The sequence below is a fragment of the Prionailurus bengalensis genome, chromosome A3, assembly GCF_016509475.1.
Source record: "Prionailurus bengalensis isolate Pbe53 chromosome A3, Fcat_Pben_1.1_paternal_pri, whole genome shotgun sequence".
NCBI classification, from domain to species: domain Eukaryota; kingdom Metazoa; phylum Chordata; class Mammalia; order Carnivora; family Felidae; genus Prionailurus; species Prionailurus bengalensis.
Window position 1 is genome coordinate 113,559,993 of NC_057354.1, and position 20,870 is coordinate 113,580,862.

At 41.1% G+C, this 20,870-nt stretch overlaps 1 protein-coding gene across 13 annotated transcripts in view; it reads right to left on the reverse strand.

The window, feature by feature from the left end:
• The window catches only part of LTBP1 (latent transforming growth factor beta binding protein 1), a 403,075-nt gene that overhangs the window by 37,652 nt on the left and 344,553 nt on the right, over positions 1-20,870 (reverse strand). For 5 of the 13 annotated variants that reach the window (XM_043553208.1, XM_043553205.1, XM_043553207.1 and 2 more), the window contains 2 exons: positions 11,129-11,254; positions 7,472-7,615 (listed from right to left, as the gene is read on the reverse strand). The exons of 4 other annotated variants lie outside the window; for them this stretch is intronic. In XM_043553208.1, the coding sequence (XP_043409143.1) occupies positions 7,472-7,615; positions 11,129-11,254 (270 nt within the window). The remainder of the gene's footprint in view (positions 1-7,471; positions 7,616-11,128; positions 11,255-20,870) is intronic. 4 more of the 13 variants (XM_043553210.1, XM_043553206.1, XM_043553216.1 and 1 more) reach the window with 1 other exon arrangement.

A 20,870-nucleotide genomic window follows, 5' to 3' on the forward strand; every position in this document is an offset into this window, starting at 1 on the left:
TGTTTAAAGGAAATGTACCAACCCCTCCTCTTTGGGCCATATTTATAGCAAATGCCAGGGCCCCAAATGACTGCTGCCGCACCAGTGTGGGCATCTCCTGTCTCAAGAACATGCAATGGCTCATATCCAGTTGGAGTCTGTCACTTGCATCAACTGCCATCAGTTCATTCAAACACGGACATCTCCTCACTTAAAAACTCAGATGTTATTTTACATCTTATATATAGCAAGTAAAAAATTTCATAAAAGTAAAAGCACAGTTTGGTAATTAGTAAATTCTTCTATGCTCTTTGAACATGGGAAGAAACCTGATTCAACTCCCCCCCGCCAACAAATGAGTATGTTCTCCCTAGCCTTACCTACATTTATAGTATAGATCCATTACAAATACACAGTAAGACCTCAGGAGTTTTATGGCATTTTACAATGTTTGCATTTTAAATACTATGCTCTCACTGTCTTTCATTTTTTTTTTCCTATCGAAGGTCTTTTTTTCTAATCAGAAATTATTTTTAAAAAACTGTCTCAATGCTAATTTATTTTACAGGTTAACTAAACACATAAAAAAAAAAAAAACCCTACTCCGCCAAATGTAACAGTTCAATGATATTATATGTGGTTTCCTGCCTTTAAAAAAATATGTACGTACATAAAACCTGTAGCGGACCTCTCTAGGAGGAGAACAAGGATGCTCTTTGAGTTCAATTGTCAGAATCAGGAGGATGATTTACATGTGTCCCTTGACAGCAGGGAAACACTTTCATTCTTCTGTTCTACTTGTTATTTAACCGAAACACATGAAGGAACCATCCACCCTACAAGGAAGTATAAATAGATCATTCCTCATTCAAGTGTGGCCTCCAATCTATCTCTGATAAAACGAATCAGTACTTAATTCTACAGAACTAGCTGGGAATGACACCATAAATACAGAGGGGATACACTCTTGAATGTCGAGACGCAGTTTGATTCAAGAGGTAGTGAGTGTCTGCCATAGGTGAGGCAGTGAGCAAGGTTACAGGGGACGCAAAGATGAGTAAGGCAGAGTATAAGGGTCCTGCCGCCCTGCCAGTGGCTTTGGACTTCACACTGTAGGCAGCAATAAGCAGCTAAAACTTGTGATGAGCACTGGGTGTTGTAGGTGGTGATCAATCACTACATCCTACACCTGACACTAGTGTTGCACTGAATGTTAACAAACCGGAATTTAAATAAAATCTTGAATAAAAATAAATATAAAACCAGATTCATGTTTTGAAAACATCAATGGTGGCAACAGCGAGGAAGAGGAATCGGTGGGAGGGGATGGAGGGAAGTCAGGAAGCTACCGCCATGATCCAGGTAAGAGTTGCTGAAGGACTGGCCCAGGGGAGTGGTAACACAGGAGTAGGGAGAGCTGAAGGACACTGTTGAGATAGAATTGGCAGAATGTTCTGGAGGCTTGGATGAATGGGGATAAAAATTAAGGTGTGATGTCAGGATTTCCAGGACTGATGTTTGGCAATTAATGAGTGAACACAGGTTGGAGAAGGGATGGTAATGAATTTGGTTTGGGGATAATTTCAGGCAGATACACTGACAAGACACCCTGGGAGAAAGGGCCAATAATAGGCAGCTGGAAATAGGAGTGTGGCTCTGAGGACAGAGGTGGAGGCAGAAGATACTTGGCAGGCTGTATCACGTAAGTAAGAGTTGACTCAGGGAAGACGATTAAATATCCCAAGAGAAGAACAGAGAGTAAAAAGAGGCCTAAACATGCAACTCCCCGGGACATTATTATTTAAGGACTGGGCTGAGGAAAAAGAGTCTGGAAATGAGAAAGAAAAAGACCAGAGCAAGAGGGAGGAGGATGGGGGAAGGAATGTCCTAAATCAATCAGAAGGAAAGCAGGAGGAGGGAAGATGGGAAACCACGGTCGGTTGTTTCACAAGAAGGAATGAGCAGCAAGACGAATGGCTTTAGCATGTAGGTGCTCTCCACTGGCCCAAGGGAAAGGCGCTCTGTGCAGACAAGCCTGGGGGCCCTGGATCAAATGGGGGACAGTTCTGTGGAGGTAGGTGGAGCCTGGAGGTCCCCATCAAAGAATCTGGAGGCCAGCACGGTGACAGAGATTATTCCTGGGTGGTGCCACTGTGGGGGATTTTCATTTTTGATATATTTTCCTATAAGCCAATTTTCTGAGAAGAATATGCATTGTTTTAAATAAAATCACATGCATTATTTTTTTTCAAAAAGAAAGCCAGTTTAAAAAAAAATGTTTATTTATTTATTTTGAGAGAGAGACAGAGAGTGTGAGCAGGGGAGGGGTAGAGAGAGAGGGGGAGAGAGAATCCCAAGCAGGCTTTGCACTCCTGATACAGAGCCCCACATGGGGCCTGATCCTATGAACCCAGAGATCACGACCTGAGCCAAAACTAAAGGCCGGACCAACTGAGCCACCAGGTGCCCCAGGAAGCCAATTGTTAGAGGTTGGAGTCATGGGGTCCTCGGCCTCGAGAAGGGGAATGGCAAAATGGAAAAGATCCCGGGGTTAGGTTCCCGCACAGCCCTAGCTGTGGGACCCTAAGAAGAGCATTCAGAGTTTCTCCTTGGGCCTCGGCTTCCTGACAGGTAAATACAGGAGCTGGGCTAGAAAACCATGAAGGTGCTTCCTAGTTGTAGAAGCCTAGGCTCTACCTTGTGATGTGAGAATAAGCTCTCAAATACCTTAGAGAAAAATGGATATCTAAGAAAACACTGCAATAAACTGCATAAAGAACAATTCTTCTATAATGCAAATAATCACTCCAGTTTATGTTGTATAATTTCTGATCTCGCTTATTTGCTTTTCTTCAAGTGAGGAACACCTGCCTCGATTATAACATATATCTTTTTTGTGTTCTTTTCCTTATACCTTCTGTTTTAAAAATAAGCTCAGTTCCTACCCCAGAGTCTCCTCTGTGCACCAATCAAGACAGAGAGCAGCATTTTGTGGGTAAGGCTTGAAGGCTGCAGTTGCCAAGACCACATATTTACTGCTTCTTTTAGAGTGCCCGAGGACATAAAGTTTTTATGGAGCAATTATCACAGGCACTGAGAAAATAAAAGCATCAGGCTATATATCATATCCATACCCTCTTACACGTGATGAGTGGCATGGACATTTTTTAGTTCTTTCTGTTGCAGGTGCTTTTAGGCAATGTACAACAATGTAAATCAGTGGCCAAAGGCCCAGGCAGTGAAAACCATTAGACCAGACCTAAAAAATATTAGGTGGGAGCCAAGAAGTAGTTTAGAAACAAAAACCCTAGGACATTAAAATTCAAAAGTACCATAAAGGCTACCTGGTACAATACCCTGCTGGGAAGGGGGTACCCTTAGACCAGTGGGTATCCCACTTGTTTTGGGACACGTCTAGGGAAACACCCATAATTTCATGACCATTACCTATCCCTAGTTATTGGAAAATTCTGTGCACTGATCTGCAATCTGCCTTCCTGACATCACCCCTTGGCTCCTGTTCTGTCCTCAGTACGATACCACTGTGGATTGTGCTACTGCTCATTGGTGGGATCCCCTCCGACCTGGGGAAATTTAGCAGCTTAGTAAAATTCATCTTTCTTGCAAATTCATCTTTCCTTTCCAAATTACTTTTCAGGAAGGATGAGATCTGAGCTGTTGGTCTAGAATGTATATAGTGAAATTATTCTGAATCTTTGTTAAAAACCCTCACTTAAATTTGGTATAAAAAGTTTTGTTCTGTGTAACGGCAGATCCTTTGATTGGAGTAGGATACAAACTCTTCTAGATGGCCCCCATTTAACCAACTTGTTGCGTTAACCAATGTTCTCTTGCCCTCTGAAAGGCACCCAGGCCTGTGCCCACAGCAGGTGGAATGCTCACAGCCAGGAAGCTGCTCTTGGGCAGAAGCACACATTTCCTGCTCTCACATGCTGAGCTGTATGCTGACCAAGACTCATCTGTGATTATTCTCAAACATTCTGTGCCAGTGTATTAATTACTGTAATTACATAATTAAACAGTATATACACCAATAAAGTATGAATTGCGAGGAGTTGTTTATAGAACAAGTTAAAGACTAAAGTTGATTCAGTAAATGGAACGCTATCAAATTAGGTGTGGATAAGACAACTGTAAGGGTGCCTGGGTGGATCAGTCAGTTAAGCATCCGACTTCAGCTCAGGTCATGATCTTCCAGTTTGTGAGTTCGAGCCCTGCATCAGGCTCTGTGCTCACAGCTCAGAGCCCGGAGCCTGCTTCAGATTCTGTGTCTCCCTCTCTCTCTGCCCCTCCCCTGCTCATGCTCTGTCTCTGTCTCTGCCTCTCTCTCTCAAAAATAAACGTTAAAAGAAGACAACTACACAAAAATTGAGAAAAACGATAAAAATCTAGAGGAATTTTACACTCACGTACTTGGCAAAGGCCTTTAAATTCTTTCTCCCTCTAAAGTAGGTGGTGGAGATCATGCGTAATGTAGTTTATGCAAGACAAGCCATGCAGGACTCTTAAGAGTGGACTTGTACTCAAAACAAGTTCTCGGCCCTCCTTCAAAGACTGGCAAATGAATGTACATTGATACGCTTTAAGTGAAAATTTAAATATTTAGAAACTATATTATCTTTTCCAGGATTCCTAGCTTCAAATGCCTTTTCAAACGGCAGGTCAATTAAACAGCCCTGCTCAAGTCGGGCAGAGAAGTCTCCTCCTGCAGTTGACAGCTGGCCTGCCTCTCAGGACCCTGACAGAGAATTGCTCAGATGAAGATATCATCATAGACAATCTGAAGGCTGCATATAATCAGTTACAGTTCGCCAGGAACTCTGCAGATTGAGGTATGGTAGAGCTGCCAGAAACAAGATAAATTAGTCAGATTATACTGACATGGACCAATAAAAACAACTGGGTATGTATAATATTTAGCAGAAGCCAGAGAACTATGGGGAAAATATGTAAGAAACCATAAAAGAAAAGATTAGATACAAAGAGGAAGGAGAAACTATGTATCTATTGGCAGCTTTATGAAGCTGAGTATTCAAAACCAAGTTCTTTAAAAACGCAGGACAGTACTTAGTGAATTCTGACTGGAAGAACTTTCCAGAAAGAGTCAGTCAGTCGATGAGAGCAAGGACTCTAAGGGAGGAAAAAAGGCAAAGCAAATGTTAGGGACTTAATTAAAGAAAAGCTTAAAAACAGGAGATGAGGAACAAAGCTTACAAAATGAATCACTGTACAGTTTTAAGCAGCAGTTAAAAAAATTTTTTTTCAAGTTTATTTATTTGAGATCTTGAAAGAGAGAGGGTGGAGAGAAAGGGAGTGAGAAAGAACCCCAAGAAAGCTCTACACCATCAGTGCAGAGCCTGATGGTGGGACTTGAACCCATAAACCGTGAAATCATGACCTGAGCCAAAATCACGAGTCAGATGTTGAACCAACTACACCACGCAGGCGTCCCTAAGAAGCCATTTATGATGAACTACTCCAGTTCACCAAATATGATTCAGATGGTCTCACGATCCTATTAAGGTACTATTAATCTCCAAAAAAAAGAAATGAACAAACTTTAGGATCCCAGACATTTACCTAAACTGAATCTACGTGAAGTGAATGAACCATTCCTTGATATTTACATAAACTGAATCTACGTGAAATGAATGAACCATTCCCTGATGTTGCTGAAACATTCCAGCAAAAAAATACCTATCTAGGAAAAAACATAGTTAAAAAGGTCCACCATTTCAGAAAAGATCATAAAAGGATGAGAAATAGATATCCCTTAAGTATTTGGATCATAGCTTACTATTTTAATACTTCATATAGTACTCTGCCATTAACAAATGCCTTTTACATATAGGATATTTTTTTTTTAAATCATAAAATTCTGTGAGGTAAATAAAACCTTTCTATTTTACAAGTGAGAAAACCAAACCTCATAAATGTGGAATGATATGCCCAAGCTTACACAGCTGGAAAATCACAGACCACCATGGTTATTCCAATTTGAGGTAGTATAAGAAATTTAGAAAATAAAAAAAAGGCTAAAATTTCCATTAATTCCAATAATTATCTATTTTATGTGTCCTCCTATTCCCTCCTGCCACAGACTGTAATCACTGGAACAGTCCATTTTGTGACTTAACATTGTACTATATGCATTTATCTGGACTACGTAACGTTCGTAGGAATCATTTAATGAGTGTACAATATGATGATATGTGAATTATTTCAGTCAAATATTATAATACTATAATATAGTACACTATACTCTACTATAATAATGATGCTATAATACTATAATCTCTCAGTCAAATACTATAAATTCACCATCATACCATGGGCGAGGCACTCCTCTACGGAACTAAAGACAAATAGGAAAAGGCAGTTACTTAACCAATCGCATTATGGGCCAGCCAGGTTTTTAACTGTGTGTTTGTTTTTGCTATTTTAGAAACAACTAAGATGAAAAGTGTTCTCTCTACAGCTCATGTGTCACAGAGGTGGTCACTAGAACGAGGAATAACCCCTCCCTCCAGCAATACATCACCTCTTCCCCCTCACAGACAGTGTTTTTGAATTACACATTGTATCGTCTTTTTGTGTAATTCTGTAATTCTGTACCCTTCCCCTCTATATCTAACAATTAAGAAGAATAGGTGTACGTGAAGATATTTTTAAATTGCATTTCATTTTACTTGCAAAGATGGTTATTTCATACAGAACAAGTGTGCCCTGTTGAGAAGTAGTGAGAGCACTCTTAGACACATGGATAAAAACAACCGAGATTGAGCAAGAAAGTCAAATGGCCAATGTTTCATTTTATTTGGCTCTCAAATGATCATTTGGTCTTTTGCTTTCGTTAAAATATAACCAGGCTATAGCTACATGGCACAAACTAAGAGAGTGATCTGGAAGTTGATTAATTTATCTGGAAAACCATCAGTTCTCCATTTCAATTTGTGCCCTGACGACACAGACTAAATCAAATTTTAAATGAACGCAAACACAGCCACTCTCTGGGCCAATTTCTGAAAAAACACCTTAAGTATTCCAAGTGGAAGTCTTTGTAGATCCTGAGAGGCCTATATGTTGCTTTTAATTTAGAGAAGTGTCAAGACACGTTTCTCCAAGGGCCAAAAAAGAAAGATTATGCAACCTAATGAGATGATGCCATATTAAACCCTGAGCTGATGGCTCTCTCTGAGTTTTAAGCAATTCCCAGTGAATGTTCTCATCATTTTGGATCCTTTACCCTACACATGGCGTCTCTGGGTTGGAAAACACAAGAGAGGCCATCTAGCTCAGAGTTGTCACTGACCACATCCTAATTCACTGATAAGGCAGGCTCGGAAAAAGCATGGAAGCTTCCAGAGACAGCAGTGTGCCAGAACATTCGGTTATTTCTTACCTCACTCCCAGAGTGTTTGGCCCAAACCAGTGTAGGTACAAGTCCCCAGGAGGAGCCACTGTGACTTACCTCCCGAGGCCCGGGAGCGACACTCCCCGGTCATGGGGCTGTATTCCTGGTTTTCATCAGCACACACACAAAGGAAGGACCCTTCCACATTTTCACAGAAGGCTTCACCACATACCCCACTGAGCAGCTCGCATTCGTTCACATCTGGAAAAGGGAGCACAGATCAAGTCAGATGTGTGCCTCACCCCTGACAGCTCTCTGTTTTACCAGCTGCGCCAGGGCTCATGGTGGCCACTGGTCACAAATGGTCCCCAGGGAGCAATCAAACCCTTCTAGTATTCTGGGGAAGGGGCTCCTAAAGGCCAGGCTGCACAGTTTGGTTTGTGTAAAAGGACCATGAAAACACAACGCAACGTTTCCAAATTCCAATTCCTCTTTAAAGGAATCAAGCATTGCATGTACACTCTGATCATGTAACTTTCTCTTCCTCGACTTTTTGACATAATGAGGTCTTAAATGAAATGACAATGTACTCTCAGTTTTAAATTCAAGGAATATTAGCAAAACTGGCACTTCAGAAATAACATTTCGTACATTCATTAAAAAAATTGCTTTAAATCTACTCATATAACTAAAAATACAGTTCTCTAGCTGCCAAGATGTCCATAATTCTACAACCAGAATTCAGGTTGTGTATCCCTTTGGGGAATAAAGGAAAGACCCCTGTAAATATTCGCCAGCATACATTAATCATTCGCATGAAACAAAGTGTTCCAATAACTTATCACTGACCGTGCCTCTAAAAATTCTGTGGGTGTTCCACAGTGTAATTTCTATTTTGCTAAGTGTTTTTCATCTGGACTTTATACTTAATTAAAACACAGTCCAGGAATCTACTAATGAGTACATTTTATTCGATATTATACAAACACATAGCCCTAAAAAAAGGCTAATCCTAATGTCTGACCTTGCCCAATACTACCTTTTACCTGGTATCTTTCAAAGAAATTTTATTAATGAATGTCCAATTCAACAAAGTACCTGACTTGACATCTGAAATGCTCATGTATTTTATGCATTAAACATGTACAAACATCAGCTTTCATGAGCGTGCTCTGAGATGGTTTATACAAAGTTAAATATTTGAGCAATTACCCAAATCATTCAGGGGAAAAGATCTTATTTTCACCTGCTATACCCAGTTAATTGGACAAAAAGTTTATGTATCTTGACTTATTTGGATAATTACCTCAGTTTTCCATTTCACTTTGTATATAAACAGATATAAACCTAATAAGCTGGGTTTTGCTTATGAAAAGGTATTATAACATGAAGGAAAGCAGAGAGTTGGCATATTTAATCAACCCAGACAGTCATAATTTAGACCAGAAAAATTGACTTTAGAAATGTGCCAGTTCATACTTATCAATTTGGTAAATGTCAAGTGGAACTTTCTACTTTCTAGCATGTATCATTTACACGACTATTGAGATCTCTCCCACCAGAATGAATTTACTCAATCCAAAAATATTTTCTAGTTTACGTCGCTGGGCCAGGCACTGGGGAAATGATGGCCTGACTCCTATCCTCATGGAGCTTACAGTCAAGTCAGGGAAGTCAACCAGATCATCTCACAGGCCACAACAGATGGAGCAGTGGACCTTAAGTGAAGGGGTGGGTTAGGGAAAGGATATTGGAGCCAAGTTCCAAATGAAGGATGAGTGGGTAATAAGCAGAGCTGGTGGGGATTTAGGGGAAGTGAGGGTGCAGGAAGGATCCAAGAAGAGGAAACAGCATGGCCAAATTTTGGTCTCAGGGCTGATTCAACTCTTAAATTCTACAGAACACCCAGCATGAAGTACATATATTAGGTGCTCAGTTAATATTCTTGAGAGTGAATGAGCAAATAAAATGACACCTCTGAAGCCCAATAAAATGATAACAAATATTCCTTCTCTAACGGTGGTGTTTTGTAGGCTGAAATGACATGTCAAGATGGGTTTGGTGCACTCATCTGACTGGTTAGAAGTGAACATTAATCGGGGGCTCAGGAGCAGCGTGATGTCAGTGGCCCGACACCTAATATACCTCATCATGCAACAGTTAAAATTTACTGCACACACACAATAGGCCAAACATTAGTCCCGGGCAGGGGAGACAGACAAGGCTCTCAACCACAGGATCTTGAGGCCTTGGGGAAGGTGGCTGAGGCAGGACACACAAACAGACAATTCCCCCTGACGTGTGTAAGTACTATGATTGCACCTGCTGAAAGTATGCTGGAAGCAGAAGGAGGGGTCAGAGCTGAGCTTGAGAGAGATGATGGAGCAGGGACAGTGTCTGGGAGAAGAGTGAAAGTATCTTCAGGAGTAAGTGGGATGAGCCCAGGCAAGCAAGGGGAGGTCGGGAGGCTCTTCCCTTCCCGGCAAAAGGAGCAAACAACAGTCCAGTGACTTCACAGTTGCATGGGCAACCACAAGAGGTTTTAAAAGGTGCAGAAGGAGGCGGTGATGCTGAGAAGTGGGAGCCAGATCACAGGACCTGTTTAGTCAAAATATTTACACAATTTTTATTGCCTGTATTTTAGCGCAAAGGAGATTAAAGTCGGAGTTGGAACTAGCAATTATGGCAGTGCTGGTTTAAAAGCCGTGACTACTCAAGTGAGCGATTTCATCACTAAACCTCCAAATCGACTTTGCTTTCCCCGTTTCATCTGCACAGGAAATGAATTAATGCTTTTAATTGCAGATGTTCAAACTAAGAAGTTGCTAACTCCTCCTCAGACGTTATCTGCTGTGAAAATGAACAGAGTAAGGGTAAAGAAAAATTCTGATTGTCTGTGATGTTCTGAATTTAACCTATCTTCTTTCTCATTTAATGGTTCTAATTGCAAATGTTTCCCAATGAACGCTATTTAAGGAACTCAGAGCTGGGGTGGCTGGGTGGCTCACTCAGTTAAGTGTCTGACTTTGGCTCAGGCCATGATCTTACGGTTCGTGGGTTTGAGCCCTGTGTCGGGCTCTGTGCTGGCAGCTCGCAGCCTGGAGCCTGTTTCAGATTCTGTGTCTCCTCTCTCTGTCCCTCCCCTGCTCATGCTCTGTCTCACTGTCTCTCAAAAATAAATAAATCTAAAAAAAAATTTTTTTTAATTTAAAAAATCAGAGGTGATCAGAAAATGAAATACGAAATATGTTGTCTATCTGAGCATGGGCTGGACCCTGTTCTAGGACATCTGATGATATTCAAGATTCCTTCCAGCTCCATCAATCCCAGACAGACCAAAAAAATATAGTTGCACAATCCGAAGCATCATTTTACGGGTGTCATTCCTGGAAAATGAAACTCTTGCCAACACTTTTCCTTAAATACACCGCCTAAGGAGGTACATCTTGAAGACAGACAAGCTACACCACACACCAGACTATTTCCTGTGCAGGAGGGACTCTTCCAGAAGGGCTCCGAACCCGCAGCTGAGTTTCAACAGATGTTCTTTCTTAATATATGTGAAATTCCAAGCCCTACTTCTCTAGTTCTTAATGTCCTGAACAATTTCAGAAGCCATCCTTCTGCGCATCCCCAAAATTGTGTGACAAAATCAAATGATGATGAATTCTGCCCAAATTACCTTGTTTATTACAACCTCTCCTGGTGTTGATTACATTTAAGTGGGGGAGAGGGGATGTGAAACACGTTGGGGAAAGAAATCTAAACACTCACCCACACACCCTTGCCCATCCTGTGGGGCCTGAAAGCCCTGATAACAGAGGCAGCGGAAGGAGCCAGCCGTATTGTCACAAAACCCGTGACTGTCACAAACAGTGTTGTTTACACATTCATCAATATCTGCAAAAAAGACATCTGACATCAGACACAAAGCACAGACTGACAAACACCAGATATTAATGGATAGACAGAGGTGCTCAGCACACCCCGGTTAGCATGAGATGATCACGTTTACACAGAATGAACTTTTAAAACATTTTACATATCAATAAAATGTTTTGATGAAAATGTCTTCATAGACAAATGTTGGGCTCTGTGAGAAAACATTTACTTTGCCTCAGGAAATGTTTTCAAACGGAAATGACTGCTGTAATTGCCATGGTCATATTTTCTACATGTTTTCTACCCTTTATTTCCAAGGACAGTATACTCCCCTACAAGGGAAATACGTGAAAGTGTGGTCCCCTTTTTGGATCATGGCCCATGCTCACAGTTCTATCTGAGGAGGTGGGGCCGACAGAAGCCCTGACCTGTCTGGCTGTTTCTCACTCAACCCTACAGATGACCTTGGTCAAGTCTCAACAGCATTCCCAGGAAGGGAGGAGAAAAGGAGTGGGAGGAGGGGGAGGAAGACAGAGAATCTGATGAGTTCAGCAGCATAACCAGCCAGTCTTGACTTATTCACAAGAGAATATCTGCTGTCACCAAGTTAGAGTCACTTAAGGTCCTAAGCATCAATCTGCTCCAACTAACTAGCAGTGGCCGACTTGTAAATTCACTGTGTTCTCTATAAACATGATGGTAGTGGTCCTGATCCTTTTTTCCCCAATAAAAATGTTCTCATAAAAGTGATGTCTCAATTATAAACTTATAAACAGACTTTGAGATACACTTTTTTATCGTTACAGTGACTAATTTACTTCTCCCTTTTGTTCTCATCCCCCTTCTCCTTGTTACAGCCACACTCCACATTTCCATCTGTTGGGTTCTGTCCTTTCTGCCTCTGGATTACATGGTCCCCAAATATAGGCTTTTGGAGAAACAATTAAGAAAATGCAATTACTGCATCCAAATACATGGGAAGATGGCAAATGGTTAAAAAAAATGATACGCAGCCCTTGACAGAATTTAGTTTGGAGGAGTTAAAAACACTGAACTTTCCTCTTCTTCACTTTTCTTTAAAGTTTTAATTTAAGTAATCTCTGCACCCAACATGGGGCTTGAATTCACGACCCTGAGATCAAGAGTTGAGCAATTTTTCCCATGAGCCAGCCAGGCACCCCTGCTCTTTCTAAATTTGTTAACTCTGAGTCAAGAAATGTTCTAGAAGAAAGAGATGAATGCAATAATTATTTGGTGGCTGTCTCACCTCCTTCCCTCATTTTCTAACATAATCAAGAGTAAGTTCAGAGACTGTATCACTTTTGAATTGTAAAAAATAAGTGACTACCCACTTTTCTTAATTTTCTCTACAAAAACAAAGCTGTCCCCTTCTCCTTTCAAGGCCAAAGCTCTTTCTCCCCTCCTTACCAGTCTCTCCTCCCTCTAGTCCTACCTGAAGCATCCTAAGTTACTTCTACCCTCACTGACTTCAAAAATGTTAAAATTTCAGGGGCGCCTGGGTGGCTCACTTGGTTGAGCGTCTGACTTCGGCTCAGGTCATGATCTCACAGCTTGTGGGTTCAAGCCCCGTATCAGGCTCTGGGCTGACAGCTCAGAGCCCTGGAGCATGCTTCGGATTCTGTCTCTGTCTCTCTCTGCCCCTCCCCCACTATGCTCGTTCTCTCTCTCTCTCTCTCTCTCAAAAATAAACAAACATTAAAAAATGTTAAAATTAAAGAAAAACATATTAAAAGCTCTTGGAAAAGCATTAACTTATCGATGATGTCACCTACTGTGCTTTTCCATTCATTCTATTGCTGCAAAATGTCTCAAAAGAACTATCTACACGCACTGCCTTTGCTCCTCACCTATCTCATCAGTAAAAACAAGTGGTAACCATACTACTACCAGTGATATTGGTATAGTCCTAAAATTACTGTGAGGACTCAACAAAATAACATGTATAAAGTGCTTATAACATTGCCTGGCATGTGACGGGAAGCATAAAATATAGGCCAATCATTATTATCACTATTATTTCTCTTCCTCTTCCTTCATGACCTACAAACTCGCTTTCTCCCTCTTTATTCAAAAAAGCTCCTCTGAGAAAGGCCACCAAAGGCTGACCTGTCAGTAAAGTTGATGGTCATTTTCCAGTCGGTCATCACCATCATCCTTGACCTCCAAGGCTGGCCAGCTGCCACCTTCAACTCTCTCTTTCATATCCCACAGTGAAATATTATTCTTGTTTGACTTTTAAAATTTTTTAATGTTTATTTTTGAGAGAGAGACAGAGAATGCATGGGAGAAGTGCAGAAAGAGAGGGAGACACAGAAGCCGAAGCAGGCTCCAGGCTCTGAGCTGTCAGCACAGAGTCTGACACAGAGCTCGAACTCATGAACTGCGAGATCATGATCTGAACGAAGTTGGATGCTTAACTGACTGAGCCACCTGGATGCTCCAATTCTTGTTTGACTTTTAACTGCTTTGGCTGGACTTTACCCTTTTGCAGCCTGAAGGTGGGTCTGCCAGGGCTTGGGCCTCCCTAGGACCTGCTGCTTCCTCAGTGTTGCTTTGTTCCACCCTTTCCAGACAATCTGGACTTCAATTACCATCGTCCCTGGAAGGAATTCCAAAGCTTCATCTCTAGCCAGAAGATCTTTCCTATTCTTAATCATTCCCATTTCATCTTCTGGTATAATCTCAAACTCATCAAGCCTAAAACCAAATTCACTGTATTCCTCCTAAGCCACACTTCCTGAGCTTACTGACAAATCTCTCTGATGTCTATCCTTGTTTTTTTACCTCCATCTCTTACTTCAACTTAAACCAAAAACTCAATGACGTTATTTCACATCTAAAAAAATGAATCTCTCCTGCAACATCTAATACAAAGATGATATGCAGTAAGTCTGTTCTGATGGCTTTCCAATGTCAGCATAAGGCTACAATTTATTTACTGATCACAACAGTAAGAGTAACTACACAGTATCATCAAATTACTTAACACAGATCACTGTTAATTTTAGACTTACAGAAATGTTATTTGCCTAAGACATTATTTGCTGAGCCACAGAACTTAAGGGCTGGAAAGAAACTCAGAAATCCTTCACGTTACCAATTATATACTGGTGATTCCCCAGTCTTTCTCAAAGGTTGACCTCTGTCCTTTGAAAACCATTTATTTGATACTACGGGACATTTTCATGATAAATGAACTTATTATCACCCTTCTCCTCATCGTCAGTTCTCCTACATTCTCTTTATCAGAGACTCCAACCAGTCACCCCAGCCAGAAATCTTAGGGGCATGCCTCCCTCTCTCCTCAGCCCTGTCCCTCCCCTATCATACCCTCTTATCTATCCTCCCCATACTTCTTATCCCCAGCTTTGCCCTCCCTCTCATCCATTCTCCACAACTGCAAACCTGTCAGTGAGACTCCCTTGCTCAGAATAGTCAGTTATCTCTTCTTAGCTAGAGGACACCAACCACTCTCTATGACTGAGTACAGAGGACCCTTCCTCCTTGGGCTCCTGGCTAAATATCTGGCCAGAGTTCTTAGCCCAACACTTCCTTCCCAATTTATGCTCCAGCCCTCTCAGCATACCAGAGTTTCTTGAAACCCCGTGGTCTTTCATTTCTCAGTGACATGGGACCCCCCCCCCCCCGTGCCCCGCCTCTACTAGAAAGTCTCCCCATTATCCGCTTTGGTCAGAAACTCCTCCAGGGTGATCAGGAATCACCCCAAGGGACACCTCCCACACAGTAGACTCCATGGTCCCTCCTCTCTGCTCCCAGAGCATTTCGTGCAATTGCTGCACCGATCAGGGCCACTTTTTGGCGTGGAGAACCTTCGACAGGCTCTCACCAACAACCTAGTGCTCTACTTCAATGAGACTGTAGATAGTAAAGAGGGAGGAAAGAAAACCAGTGCCTAAAAATCTGGTGGCTTTTCAGTCCAGATTCTTGAAGTAAAATCTCTTGCTTTCCTTTTTACTAATCCTGTGCAGTTACAGGAGATGATGACTTCGTGTTAATGACCACCAGCTCAGGAACTGAATAAGTGACCTTAAGGTGAACAAGTCCTGAGATGGTTGTGAATTACTGGGCGCCTTGCAGTCTCAGACTTAATGTACCAGTGATTAACACACAGAAAGTTTAGATGAGCAATATTTTGGATTTGAATGAATAGGAAAAAATAACGTGGAATGCCTGCTAGAGACGAGCTCTTCAGCAACTAATATTTTATGAAAATGATACACTCTAACTCTCCACAGTTTCATGTTTTCAACAAAGAGGTGAGGTAATAGCTTAATAAGAGGACAACATTTGTTTTACTTCTCTGATGACCTGTATAAAACAACATTATTTCATTAGAACTCTCTTTGATGATGTGAGCGCTGAGATATTTTTCCATTGTTAGCCCTGTCTGTGAACAGGAATGGCTATAATTAAGATCAACTCTATAAAAATAAAAATATGTTAGAAGAAAAGCCCTACCAAGATGCAAGTTTCATGAAATGGACAAGTGAAAGCCGTCTTGTTTTGTTGATTTTTGAATATGAAACTCAATTTTGAAAGATGCTACTAAGACAGGTTTTCTCTTTGCTTAATGAATGGCCATTCTATTAAATTACTGAAACCAATTTTGCTTAGACATCTGGAAAAGCCATACATGGCATTATCACCACTCATACTGTCTACCAGAGTAGTGACAAAGAAATGACGTCCGGAAACCTCTTGACTGGCAACCCTGATGAATTAGTTATGCCCCCTGTAAGAACTGTTAATTTCTTGTGAGAGTTTTTGCTATTAATATTTTACAGAGCAAGGCAGATATAAATATTATGGATATGGATTCATGGAAGAATGACACAGACCAAGGAGAGTAAATCGCTGACATGAATCCTCTAATAACAACATTAATATAAATGCCAGAAAGAGAAAAAGAGCATCATTCTGGATGACTGGAACTACCAGTGGCTTGTTTTTCAAGTAGCAATACTGTCAATGACTGGACAGGCCCACACTGTGAAGATCTTAACCTCTGACCCATTTGGTAGATCCATTTTCCTTGTCCATATGCTTTTTACTTGGTACATTTTATCAAAAGACCAAAGTTTTTCAAAACCTACTAAATATTATCGGGGATTTTATATGTAAGAGCAGAACTCGAACCATATTCCTCAAATTCCCAAATAAAGGTATAAATGGTGTCACCTTCCCACTTAGGTAAAGTGAACTATGAAATAAGGTCAAATAACGGAAAAGAGGCATGATTTTCTAAAAGGTAAACCTTATTTACCCACCAGAAAATTACAACTACATTCAGACTTCAACAATGAAATTCCTAATAAAACCTCAAGGATTCCATTAGACTTTCTGTACTATATCCCTCCAAGTATGGGTGTGGGGAGAAAGGAGTATTTGTGGATATTTTGTCAATGAAATGATTTGGTTTTCTTTCTCTCAAACACAGTTGTCAGCTTGTTGTGCTGCTTCTTCTTTCTTAACATGTCCTATCTCTGTTTTATTGATTTTTCTCTTTCTTTATTCTGAGTAAGACACAACTACCTGTTGGAAGAAAGAGCTCACTAATGAGCCTCCTTTTGCTGCCAGGACACTCTAGAGAGACAGATGACAGAAACAGGTCCCAGTTCTGATCATTCACTGGAAAATCTCCACAACTGCATGGTTGAGAAGAAAAAGGCTTCCTGTCATCAAACCTTTTGTATATGAATGATGGGGTTCATCTCAACTTGAAGGGACTTTGAAGATTATTCAGTTCAACCCCTTCATTTAAAGAACTAGAAAGCTGAGGCCTAGGGAGGCAAAGTAGCTTGCCTCAAAGTTACCCAGTCAGAGCTGGCAAAGGAACAGAGTCTAGTGTAGGAACAACCTTCTGAATCTACTTTTGTGGCTCTACTCACCACAGCCTCTTGTGTGGTTCTACTCATCAGAGCCTCTTGCGTCCCATCACGGTGATGGCTATAAAAGGCCAGGACAAGAGGACAAACAGAACCAAACTGTGAGTCCAACAAGCATACTGGAGTTTTTTCACTACAAAGATGGAAGTCAGGACACACACTTTTTAACTTGGCCCTCACTGACCCAGTATCCTCTCCTCTTGCCCTTCAACAAGGCCTGAACACCAATTACCATCATACTTGAAACCTAAATATCCAAGGTACTGTAGGTCCTAAAGAGGTGATTTTTCTGGGAACCCTTGCAAAGAAGGCCCATCAAGCACCTAAGTTGTTCCAGCCACAGGAAATCCCATGGCCATGTCTAGCATTGCTGCTCTCTCAATTTCTTTGTAAAAAGAAATGACACACCATTTCAGTCCAGGGCTTCCTGACCAACTGCAAGTGGTTAAATATTTGGTGCCAGAATCTTAGGAAAATAAAGCCCAAAGATTTGGGGGTGGGGGGTGGCGCTCACACTGGAAAGGATGGAGGGTTCCTGCTTCAGGGGAAATGCAGACTTCATACTTCTTACTGAGAGGAACAGAAGCCGACCAGGAGACAGTAAATCCCAGCCAAGAAGTAGGATTGAACAATGTTAAACCAGCTGAATAGCTGCCCAAAGGAATTTTAAAATGGCATGGCTGCTGGCCCAAAAGAGATTAAGGTCTCTCTCACAGCAGAGGAGAGAAGCCAGGATTAAACAGGAGAGGGGTGCAAGGCCTAAAGAAAAAAATAAAATTTAGCCAATAGGAAATTAAAAACTGGATTTGGATATGGTCCAGACAATACAATAGGATATGGAAAGAGCCTTATAAAAAAAGGTCCACTGAGGTCTGGCAGCTTTGACAAGGCTGAAGAATATGGGCCTTACGTGTTATGGAAAATAACTTTGTTCTAGGAAATGGGGATGAGCCAGAAAGCAGCAAATCGATGCCCTTGTGCAGAGTGACTACCATGCCATTGTTCGACAGCAAAGGGCGGGCAAAAACATGGGGACTTGATGGTCACAAGTATGTCCTGAAAGCTAGTAGCCTAAATTAAGCAGTAAGAAATGACAGAAGTAGCAAATTATAATTCAATTCAACTTTCTAGTACATAAATTCTAGAAAACGAGACTAGCCCATGAGAGATCATTTTCTTCCTTCCCTTGAAACCCACTACTTGAAAAAAGATTTACTTAAATTATGCTTTAAAAATTACCCAGAGCGGCCTCCCATTTGATTTCTGGAAACAGCTAGAAGTTCCAGAGAAAGTAAACCAAAATTGTGTTCTGATTTTAATCACTCATTATGTGGACAATGGATATTCACCATGCACAGTTAAAGACACCAGGAAAACCACCCTAAAATCACGAACATCATCCCAGTCCAAAAACATGGGACTCATCCTCAATTACCTCCCCACATCCAATCATCACACTCTTCTGATTTTCTCTCTTGGTTCTATCTCCATGCTCTCTACTCCTCTCAACTTTATCCAGAGGTTCCCTGCCTCTAACCTCAATTCCCACAGTGGCATTCTAATGGATTTTGTGCTTTCAGCCTCTCCAAATCCATCCTCCATAATAAGAGAATAATTAACCTATTGGAACAGTCCAATCAAACAATCCTCTGCTTAAACCTCTTCAGTTTTTCTCCATGGAAAACAGCATAAAGGCCCTTGACACATGCCCTCTGGAGTTCATCCACAGTTGGCTTCTCAAGACATATGCTTTTCTAGCTGCCCCTCTGCCCCTCTATCTTCTATTCCTTCCCTCTTTCCCTCTCTATTGGGTCATTCCATCATGACCAAACATTTCCAGTTATCGTCTTAAAAGTAACCAAGAGCCTCCTTGCACATAAGCCCTTTAGCTACAATCATATTTTTTGGTCTTTTTAATAGTCAAGGTTCCAGACCTTTCTACACATGCTGTGTCTATCTACTCCATTAGTTCTCATACATTCTTAGGTAGCTCTCATTTACACTAATCCACTGAAATGGCTGTTGATAAGCTCCCCATTTTGTAAAATCCAAAGGATTCTTCTTGACTGGTACCTTCACAGATCGCTCAGTGGCATTTAATACAGGTGACTACTGTCTTCTTCAAGTACTCTCCTTCTTCCCTTGGATTCCATGGTCCTACATGCTCCCGGGTTTCCTATTAATCCTGAGGCCACTCCCACACAATCTCTGTCTTTTACCTTACTCCTAAATGTTGGTGTTTCTCAGGGCTTAGTCCTGAATGCTCTTTTCTTCTTGTTCTATGCTCTCTCTTGATGGCCTCATCCATTCTAACAGCTTGAAATACCATCTATATCTTATGACTCCCAGTTTATATCATCAGCCTAGACTTCTCTACTAAGCACTAGATCTAAATTGATCCAATTGCTTGTCTGATATACCCACATGGATATTTCATGGGCAGCTCTAATAAACCCCAATCATAACTGTGATCTTTAAAAAAAACAAAAACAAAAACACCTGCTTTATTTTTTATCCCTGTCAGCAAATAGTACCAGCAAATACCTACTTGCTAAATCCAGAACCAGAAATGTATCCTCAATACTCCCTCTCCTTATCCTACATCCAACCCAACACTATGTTCTAACCCAATACCAGGTTCATTTCCAAAAGATTTCCTGAGTCATTCATTTCTCTCCATCATGCTGTTACTGCTCTAGACTGAGTACCAATATGTCTGGCCTGAACAACATCCTGCAAGAAACCCCCTGACTTTTCTCATGCTCCTCTAATCCCACTTCCAAACAGCACCTTGGGTGATGTGCACTTGAAATACAGTAAAACCTTGGATTGCGAGTAAGTTGTTCTGAGTGTGTCCTGAAAGACGAGTAGTACATGATGCCAAATGTCTCATGATCACAACTAAGTCAATGGTTCTTCTCTCACTCTTTCTCTCTCTCTCTCTGAGGGATGGTGGGTGATCATCTCCCATGCTTGGATGTTCAGTCTCAGGCCGTGGTGTTTGGCAGAAATCAGTGACTTTTCAGAACATTGGAAAGAGCCCACATCTGGCACTCGTAGTGTATTTTTTGTCACTTCAAAGCACCCACAGGCAGTCCTTTGCTTTTCCACACAAGAATAAGATTAGGAATGCTTTGCTTCATTCTTGGTCAGGCTGCCTGCAGATACAGACTCTTTCTTTCCTCTGGTGCCTTAGTGCCAGTTACATTAAATTCAGTATGTGACAAGAGTTTATTAATACTGTACTGCAGTCAACGTCCATTAGTGATAGTGAAAGTCATCCTACACAATAGCCCTCCTCTCTCTCGTCTCCCTCACACCAGCCATGAAGGTTTTCAAAGGTAAGTGCAGGTTAATTTGTTTACTTTTCTTTACATTTTGTATTTTATTATTTTGTATTATACTACAGTACTGTAATCATTTTCACATGAATATTTTTAGGTTGTGGAATGAATCATCTGAGTTGCCATAATTTCTTATGGGGAAAATCATTCGGATATACAAATGCTTTGGATTACTAGCATGTTTCCAGAACAAATTATGCTCACAAACCAAGGTCTTACTGTATATAAATTAGAGTACTGAGTAAACTCAAATGTGTGTAAGTAAAGAGGACACACATTGAAAAGGACACAATTATTTTATATACCTCTAGCTAATGGGGAAAAGAATTCGTCAAACTATGTTGCACTGCCTTAAAAAAAATC